Source organism: Sinocyclocheilus rhinocerous, unplaced genomic scaffold (assembly GCF_001515625.1).
Source record: "Sinocyclocheilus rhinocerous isolate Xijiao unplaced genomic scaffold, SAMN03320098_v1.1 scaffold632, whole genome shotgun sequence".
Lineage (NCBI taxonomy): Eukaryota > Metazoa > Chordata > Actinopteri > Cypriniformes > Cyprinidae > Sinocyclocheilus > Sinocyclocheilus rhinocerous.
In genome coordinates, this window is record NW_015639247.1 from 91,519 (window position 1) to 101,243 (window position 9,725).

The 9,725-nt window shown below is 38.9% G+C and overlaps 1 protein-coding gene across 2 annotated transcripts in view; it reads right to left on the reverse strand.

The window, feature by feature from the left end:
- ildr1a (immunoglobulin-like domain containing receptor 1a) overlaps positions 1 to 8,450 on the reverse strand; it is a 10,705-nt gene extending 2,255 nt beyond the window's left edge. The window contains exons 1-7 of one of the 2 annotated variants that reach the window (XM_016566625.1): positions 8,229 to 8,450; positions 7,485 to 7,655; positions 7,006 to 7,155; positions 3,796 to 3,915; positions 2,601 to 2,747; positions 2,257 to 2,385; positions 5 to 340 (exon numbers count right to left, since the gene is read on the reverse strand). In XM_016566625.1, the coding sequence (XP_016422111.1) occupies positions 5 to 340; positions 2,257 to 2,385; positions 2,601 to 2,747; positions 3,796 to 3,915; positions 7,006 to 7,155; positions 7,485 to 7,655; positions 8,229 to 8,277 (1,102 nt within the window). In that variant the 5' untranslated portion in view covers positions 8,278 to 8,450. Of the gene's footprint in view, positions 341 to 2,256; positions 2,386 to 2,600; positions 2,748 to 3,795; positions 3,916 to 7,005; positions 7,156 to 7,484; positions 7,656 to 8,228 lie in introns of both variants that reach the window. The other variant, XM_016566623.1, reaches the window with a different exon arrangement.
- Positions 8,451 to 9,725: the final 1,275 nt, after the last annotated feature.

A 9,725-nucleotide genomic window follows, 5' to 3' on the forward strand; every position in this document is an offset into this window, starting at 1 on the left:
GACGAGCCGCTGGAGCGGGCTCCTCGAGAGCCAGGCGGGGCCCTGCGGGAGACGGGGCCGTCGTCCAGAGCGGAGAGCATGCTGGGGGGCCCGGCGGAGAAGGGCACGCGCTGGGGCATGTGTTGGGGAGCAGGAGGAAGATGCTGCAGTGGGATGGAGGGCTGCGGCTGGAGCAGTGGGCTGGAGACGTCCATGCCCCGCACCTGGTTCTCCAGATACTCCAGCACCGGATACGTCCCGTGAGCGCTGCCGTTACCGTGAACGCCGGGAGGAGGCATCGCTGCCATGTGTGGAGGCGGCAGAGGCACCGGCGTCATCCCACCTTTGCCTGATGCGGAGCCTGAAAACACAGACGGATCAGTACAGCGCTGGCCAAAACAATCAGAACACTAGTATTCTCAGCAGATAAAACATGGTTTTAAGTCAGTTATTTCTATCTTTTGCTGTAGTGTGTCAGTAGGAATTAAAGTGCCTCAAACTGTTAACAGCTCTGTAGCTTTGCAGCAGGTTTCTAGAAGCGTCTCGGAGACACAGTTCTTCTGGATTGAGTCTGTCTCAGTTTGTTCTGTTTCTTCATGTGACTCCAGACAGACTGATGATGATCAGATCACATCTCTGTGTGCAGCACAAACATATATCTCACTGCATTATTACAATTAATGGCTAAATGAATGTTTGGAAATGCAATCTGATATTTCCTACTGACACACTACAGCAAAAGATAGAAATAACTGACTTAAAACCATGTTTTAGCTGCTGATAATACTAGTGTTCTAATGATTTTGGCCAGCACTGTACACAAATAAACAGAGTAGAAAAATAAACTGAAAAATAAAATGGACACTTGATCTAAATTTCACAGCTTTAGTTGCAAAATAACGGACCAAGTGGAATCTGTGCTCAAATGAGCTTTTGAATATATATTTATTTATAAAACACACACACTGAAATGTAATTTTTTGTCAAGTTAATATGTTAAACTGCTGTATCAAATCTGATCTGATCTGAATTTGTCCTCCAAGGCTTCTAAATGATAAACACTAAGAAAACTTCACTATTAAACCTGTTTCACATTTTTTAATCACTGCATTATATGTTTGGATCATTTCAATCTCATCTTACTGAGACATATAGATATAGAGATATAGAGCAACGGCTGATATTTAGATGATTTTATGTCAGTCTCTGCTGTACTGTTATAAAGATCTCACTGATTTACATCACAAGCAGCAGAATCTCATCAGATAAATATCAGCATCTGCAGGAAATTACATATTTTTGCTCAGTCTGAGTCTCTAAATCTATGAGTCTCTACTTTATAAATACTGTATTGTGCGCTCATGCTTCCATACATTACTTACAGTGTGGAGGTGTGGGGTCATACATATAAAACTAATATAAATACAATATACATGTTACAAAAGAAAGCTATGAGGACTGTTAAACGGGGTGATTATTACAAACCAACAAACTAATTGTTTCTTAAACTACATGCTTTAAAATTTGCAGATTTAGTTGATTTATATACAGCACAGATAATGAACAAAGTTTATAATAATTTACTCCCAAATTGTATTCAGAGGCTGTTCAAAATAAGAGAAAGTCAGTATAATCTAAGAGGAATGTATATGTTTAAAAAAGTAAGGGCAAGAACTAATGCAAAAAATAGGTGTATATCTGTCAAAGGGGTACATCTATGGAATAAATATAATAAGGAATTAAAATTATGTAATTCATTTTGCAAATTTAAGAAAATGTATAAAAACAAGGCGATAAATAATTATATCAATCAGACTCAGTATCAATAATTTGTGAATGTGTTAGTTAAATATTGAATTAATAGCTGGAATGTATATTTCTGTATTTATGTATGTTTGGAATTATGTATGTACATTTTGGGAAATGTATTATGTAACTTTTGTTTATCTTGGATTGTCAAATTTAGTGAAAAAGTGTCGTCCATCAGTTAATTATGTATAAAGGGTAGGCATAATAAGCAAGGCTTCGGCCTACACCTTTTTCGGTAATTATGTTCATTTATTTATTTTTGTGAAAACACTATATGAGCCATGAAAACCTGATGATCAAATACACACATGCAAACTTTTTAAAAACATTTTGCCTAAAGGTTCAATAACTTTTTCATTAAAAAAAAGATTTTTTCCTACTATTTTGTCAGGCTTTACAGGGTTAAAGTCTAGATACAGCATCCATTCACCTCCTCATTTATTCATGAAACTCATCATTTATTCTGACCTGCGTACAGCATGGGGTTCATCTGGTACGAGGAGCTGTGGTTACTCATCGGTGCGTAGATCGGCTGTCCGTTCAGCCACGGAGTCATGGCCTTCTGCGCCTCCTTCATCAGCCTGTGCTGCATCACCACTGAACACAGAACAGAGCATTACAGTGAGTGTTCTAGCTCTGTGTTCAGTGACAGAAGCTGTGTGTGTGTGTGGGATGTGAGTGCGAGTGTGTGTGTGTGTGTGTGAGAGAGAGAGTGTGTGTGTGTGAGAGAGAGAGAGTGTGTGTGTGAGAGAGAGAGAGAGAGAGAGGGGGTGTGTGTGTGTGTGTGTGTGAGAGAGAGTGTGTGTTCTAACGTTTTGCGGGGCAGCAGCAGGTCTCTGGGCAGCAGGGGCAGCGCACGTAACAGCAGCACTTCTGCGGACAGCACTGACAGCAGCAGATACACAAGAGGATGATGAGCATCAGTGTGCCGAGGATGATGAGGAGAACCGTCAGCCAGTCTAACAGAACAAACCAAACACACATTCAGCTCATCTGCACACATCAGTCCAGGGTTTTCACTCAAGTTCTTCAGACAAGTATTTTTGTCTTGTTTCTAATCCAAATATCTAAAAATTCTTAAATCAAGATGCATTTACTAGAGAAGCGAAATGACAAGATATTTAGTCTTGTTTCCAGGGGGAAGTGAATTTTGCTTAAAACAAGTAAAAATATCTTCTAGTGGGGTGAGAAAAATAATCTTGTTTTAGGAGTAATTTCCTTACATCACTGTCAGATCATTTTAAATGTTTTAAGCAAAATGCACTTAATTTAGTTTTTTCCCCACCGGAAACAAGACTAAATCTTACGTCATTTTGCTTCTCTAGTACATGCAACTCGATTTAAGAATTGTTAGATATTTTGACTAGAAACAAGACAAAAATACTAAGTAAGATAAGCATTTCTTTGCAGTGTAGTCATCTGCTGCTTTATATGATGTTGTGTTTGTCATTTCTCTGATGTGATTATTCTATGATTGCTCCTAATCCTGTGTGTTCATGCAGCTGGTGAACAGACAAGCATTCAGCACAAAGCTGCCATTTGCTTTGCTTCCTTCAAGTTTTGTGATTTGACAGATTATGCGTGGTGATTTATTAGTGTCTCTATAGGCTGTAACTATAGAGACACTGAATCTCACCTGAGCCAAATTACAGGAGGGTAAAAATGACTCCAGAAAGATGGCAGCATCATAATGTTACTTTTACACAGAGATTGGTAGGTCTGTTAGTAAAATCTGCTGACTTTAGCAATCTTTGTTGCATTATGTGCCAATGGTGACCATTCAAAAATGAGGAAAGAGCACTTTTCAAGTCTTTTCTCCAAAGTTTGCAGACCTGTGACTCAAAAGGTATTAAAGATAACTCCGTAAATATTGACATGGAATGACCCAATTATAAGCAGACTGTTTGTACATTCATGATCTCTGGAGTCTTGTTGAGGTGAAAAGTTTTTTCTTCTGCCGTGTTTAATGGACACACTCCTGTGTTAGTAATCAGGTCATTCACTTACGGTACACGATGAGCTTCATCTCTTGGTCTGAATCTCCGCCTGTGTCTCCAGGTGCTTCCACAGCGCAGAAATACATCCCATTATCCCACCACATCACCTCCTGAATGACCAGATCAGCCTCTGACAGCACACACACACAGAAAATGAGCCTGTCATCACCGCAGGAATATCTGTACTGGGACTGCAATGACTAATCTATATAAACAATCATTCATGGAAAATAAATTTGCTGACAAAAAAACCCCAAATTGATTAGTCAGGCCTCCATCAGTTCACTTTGCAGTAGGACTAAAATTTTATATTTTTCTAGATTTTGTATATACCTCAATATTTTTGCTTGTGCTCTAGAATAATTAAAAAGGTGATTTTCTTCTGCACCAATAAAAAAATTATTTGGATAGAACAGCTATTGAAAATGTTTAGTGCAAAATACACTGCTAAAAAAAAAGCAGATGTAGTGACCACTTCTTTTTATTAAATTAACACAAATTAGGTTATTTTGACACCTTCTTTAGAGCAATGTAACTCACATACTAAATTTCACACTTTATTCACAAATTACGCAAGTGTTTCACAAGTTTACCTAAGAACACAAGTCTATCAGCAGTTCCTGGTTTAAGAGATACTCTGTGGCACGAAACAATGTTCCCACCGGTGCTAAAAACGCTTTCAGATCAGGAACTAGTTGCTGGAACACATAAACACTTCCTGGCTTGTTTGCAGGAGGAGTGAAATTTGGCACATTAATCTTAATTTTCAACAATATTCGCTATTAATGATGTTCTATGATTTTATATTGATTATTCAATTATCACAATAATGTCTCTAATTCGATATATTACCCAGCTCTACTTTACGGTAGTGAAAAAAAAAGCTAAATTAGCTAGTTAGCAGGCACTTTTTATTCATATTGATTTACTGAAACTGAGTTTCAGTTGAACTGAACTGAACTGAGCTGATGCTAGCTCACTATAATTCACTATTGCTCAGGTTTGATTCTGGTTCACTATAGTTCACTATTGCTCAGGTTTGATTCTGGTTCACTATCGCTCAGGTTCAATTCTAGCTTATTATAGCTCACTATAGTTCAGGTTTGATTCTAGTTCACTATTGCTCAGGTTTGATTCTGGTTCACTATAGTTCAGGTTTGATTCTAGTTCACTATAGTTCACTATCACTCCGGTTTGATTTTGGTTCACTATAAGGTCACTATTGCTCATGTTTGACTTTGGTTCACTATAGTTCACTATTGCTCAGGTTTGATTCTGGTTCACTATCGCTCAGGTTCAATTCTAGTTTATTATAGTTCACTATCACTCAGGTTTGATTCTAATTTACCGTAGATCACAATCGCTCAGGTTTGATTCTGGTTCACTATCGTTCAGGTTCAATTCTAGTTTACTGTAGTTCACAATCGCTCAGGTTTGATTCTGGTTCACTATAAGTTCACTATAGTTCAGTTTTGATTCTAGTTTACTATAGCCTAGTTCACTATCACTCCGGTTTGATTCTGCATCTGGTTCACTATAAGTTCACTATTGCTCAGGTTTGATTCTGGTTCACTATCGCTCAGGTTCAATTCTAGTTTATTCTAGCTTATTATAGCTCACTATAGTTCAGGTTTGATTCTAGTTCACTATTGCTCAGGTTTGATTCTGGTTCACTATAGTTCAGGTTTGATTCTAGTTCACTATAGTTCACTATCACTCCGGTTTGATTTTGGTTCACTATAACTTCACTATCACTCAGGTTTGATTCTAGTTTATTATAGTTCACTACTACTCAGGTTTGACTCTAGTCCACTATCACTTAGGTTTGATTCTAATTTACCATAGATCACAATCGCTCAGGTTTGATTCTGGTTCACTATAGTTCACTATCACTCTGGTTTGATTCTGGTTCACTATAAGTTCACTATTGCTCAGGTTTGATTCTTGTTCACTATCACTCTGGTTTGATTCTGGTTCACTATAAGTTCACTATTGCTCAGGTTTGATTCTTGTTCACTATCACTCTGGTTTGATTCTGGTTCACTATAAGTTCACTATAGTTCAGGTTTGATTCTAGTTCACTATTGCTCAGGTTTGATTCTTGTTCACTATCACTCTGGTTTGATTCTGGTTCACAATAGATCACTATCACTCCGGTTAGATTCTGGTTCACTATAAGTTCACTATTGCTCAGGTTTGATTCTGGTTCACTATAGTTCAGGTTTGATTCTAGTTCACTATAGTTCACTATCACTCCGGTTTGATTCTGGTTCACTATAAGTTCACTATTGCTCAGGTTTGATTATAGTTCACTATCACTCCGGTTTGATTCTGGTACACTATAAGTTCACTATTGCTCAGGTTTGATTCTGGTTCACTATAGTTCAGGTTTGATTCTAGTTCACTATAGTTCACTATCACTCCGGTTTGATTCTGGTACACTATAAGTTCACTATTGCTCAGGTTTGATTCTGGTTCACTATAGTTCAGGTTTGATTCTAATTCACTATAGTTCACTATCACTCCGGTTTGATTCTGGTTCACTATAGTTCACTATTGCTCAGGTTTGATTCTGGTTCACTATCGCTCAGGTTCAATTCTAGTTTATTATAGTTTACTATTACTCAGGTTTGACTCTAGTTCACTATCACTCAGGTTTGATTCTAACTTACCGTAGATCACAATCGCTCAGGTTTGATTCTGGTTCACTACAGTTCACGATCACTCAGGTTTGATTCTGGTTCACTATCGTTTAGGTTCAATTCTAGTTTACTGTAGTTCACAATTGCTCAGGTTTGATTCTGGTTCACTATAAGTTCACTATAGTTCAGGTGTGATTCTAGTTTACTATAGCCTAGTTCACTATCACTCCGGTTTAATTCTGTTTCTGGTTCACTAGGAGTTCACTATTGCTCAGGTTTGTTTCTGGTTCACTATCGCTCAGGTTCAATTCTAGTTTATTATACTTCACTAATCACGCAGGTTTGATTCTAATTTACCGTAGATCACAATCGCTCAGGTTTGATTCTGGTTCACTATAAGTTCACTATCACTCCAGTTTGATTCTGGTTCACTATTGCTCAGGTAGGCATACATTCGCATCTGTCTGTGAAGGTCAGATGCACAACTATTAGTCCGGCAGCATTCCTCAGACAATAAAGCAGTACAAAAGTACAGACTTATTAGTCGCAGTAACGTAGCATGTCAAGCATCCACTCACTGTTCTGAACGTAGATTTTGCGATCTCTATACTCGCTGCCCAGCACTGCCTCGTTGGATCCCAGTTTCTGAACCACGGTCCGGATGGTGCGTTGCGAGTCCAAGCAGTCATTGGCAGGGTCTCGACCCAACTGAAGGGCCGACTGGTACGCTGCAGCACAACAACATCAGCAACACATGGACATTAGCACTGGACGGGGTGTGTTGATGTGATGACAACAATGTCACAACAGCTAATTAAAGTTCTGGTATTAAACATGTAATCCAAAGTTCAATCCAAAATACGTTTTCCTAATTCTACTCTGGCAACAGATCTGGATGGTGAATCTGCAAACACAAATGCATTTCTGTTTTGTCCCCACCACTTTATGAATCCACTCATGACAGAGTTTTTGCTCTGATGCATCACCATCACAGCGGAAACACTTCCACACATCTCACACAGACATAACAGAAGATGATGTGATGCTAAAGCTCTACCTGTGGAGTAGTAGTCCAGAACTGGGTCTTTGCAGAAGGATTTGTATCTCCAAGTGACCACCACATTCTGCAGCGGAGCGGAGGTGGAGTAATCACAGCGCAAGACGACCGATGCGAAGAGAGTCGTGCGCTTCTCTGTCTCAGAGAGGGTGACCTGGATAGACAGAATCCCTGAAAGAACGGAAGCGAAAGTGTGTTAATGTTTGTGTGTGTTTGAGTGAGAGACAGAGACAGAGAGAGTTAGTTAACACAGAAACACACAGGCTGCCAAACCTGTAAAACTGGTCATGAGACAAAGAGCAGGAAATTCTTAACTAGTTCCAGACAAATACAGCATTAGTGTCTAACATGTTTATAGATACATGTTCAGCAAAATATTTGTGGAAACGTCATTTCTTTGAATCTCTTGCTTTTCATATGAACTTTCAGTCATGACCACTGCATTTGTATGTTATTTATTTGCTTTTCTTTTTTTATTTCTCTAGATTCCATATTTTCTTATTCTTGAGTGTTATTTTTACACATGTATATCCCATCAGTCTTTCGACGTTTGTACAGTTTTAAAAATTGGATTATTTGTATCAACAATAGTAGGTCACGTGACCGATACGGACGCGCACAGGTGACACTTGTATCTGTTTCCATTGATCAACCTTCACAAAGTCATTGTATTATTGGCTTTCTGGCAGTGAAACGAACAGATGCGTGTGTGTATGAGATGTTTCGTGTGAAGCTCAGACTCACCTGGGGTCAGGAGACTCAGAAGCAGCGCAGACACGATCATCTTCCTCATGATGATCTGATAAACTCCAGAAACCACGAACCGAAACCAGCGCGTGTGTAAATCTGATGAAAGCGGCGGAAGAGAGCTCAGTCAAAACGGCATTTTCTCCAAGAAGCTTTAACGTTTAGTTGCGTCTCTCAGAGTCCGGTTTGTGTTTCCTCTGCTTTCCTCTTCCTCCCCTCGTCATCATCATCATCAGTACTCCACCCACAAACAGGTACATCACACAGCGCGCATGCGCACAGGTGTCTGCGCGTACAGGTAACACGAGCAGCCCGCGAAACTTCATTAAAACAATGATAAATATGCGTCCAATTTGTTAGGATGTCTGTATGTAAACACACTTTTACTATGAAGTTTGCCTCATTGTGTTTTCTTACAAACAAGTCTAATCACTCACATTATGATCAACATCACTGTAACACTGCTGAAAAAAACAATAGACACAATCACAGAATTTGTAATGGTTATACTGGTTATAACGGGACTTGTATTGGTTTTAATGGAGACTGTAATGGACCCTGTGGGTCTCTACTGGTAACTGGTCACCTTCTATCGGTGGCTTAAAAAAAACAATAAATCCTAATGTAATATGTCCCAAAACACGCTACAGAAAACCATTTTTAATGGTTAAAAGTTGATTGTTTGTAATGGTATTTGTAGAGGAACCCATTAGAATTTTCTGTGATGGTTCTATTGTTTCTTCAGCAGGGATGTCACTTTTTAATATGTAATATTTAATATTATGTCTGATATGATCTCTGAGGCAGCGGCTCTTAAAATTGGATGAGAAAATGAACATGCAGTAAAAATCACTTTTTCTGAAAATCATTTCTGTAACTGTCCTACAGCGACACCAGTTTCAGACGGATGAGGAGAGTAATGTTTTAGGCACAGGTTTTGCTTTAGTAGTTTGGGAATGTGATGACCTCATGTGTTATCCGAGACTGCTGGGGTTTGGTAGGACAGCAGAGTTTCTCTGACATTTTATCATGATTATTATTCACTCAACAGGCTTTGAAAGAAACACGTTCAGTTTGTACCAGCTCAATCCATATAAACAAAGAATCCAATCATCTCGAGAGGAATCAGATCTGAAGGTGACATTCATACATCATAAACTCATTCACTCACTCACCACCAGAATACATAAATGACAAGACTTTTACGTTTATTTAGTTGAATAAATAGTATGTTAATAATATTAACATAATATACAAACGATATTATAGTGCTGTTTGCTGATAGTTTCAGGCAGATTAGTTTTCTGTTGGTCCAGCACAGGCCTGAGATCAGCTGAAGATCCTGGTGTCTCCAGCAGATGGTGTGAGATAATCACTGATCTCCTGACTGTGCAGCTCCAGCATCTGAGTCTCATCAGCAGTGCTGTGGGTGTAACCTGACTTCCCCTTTTTAAATCGTAGCAGTCCACACACACACACACACACACACACACA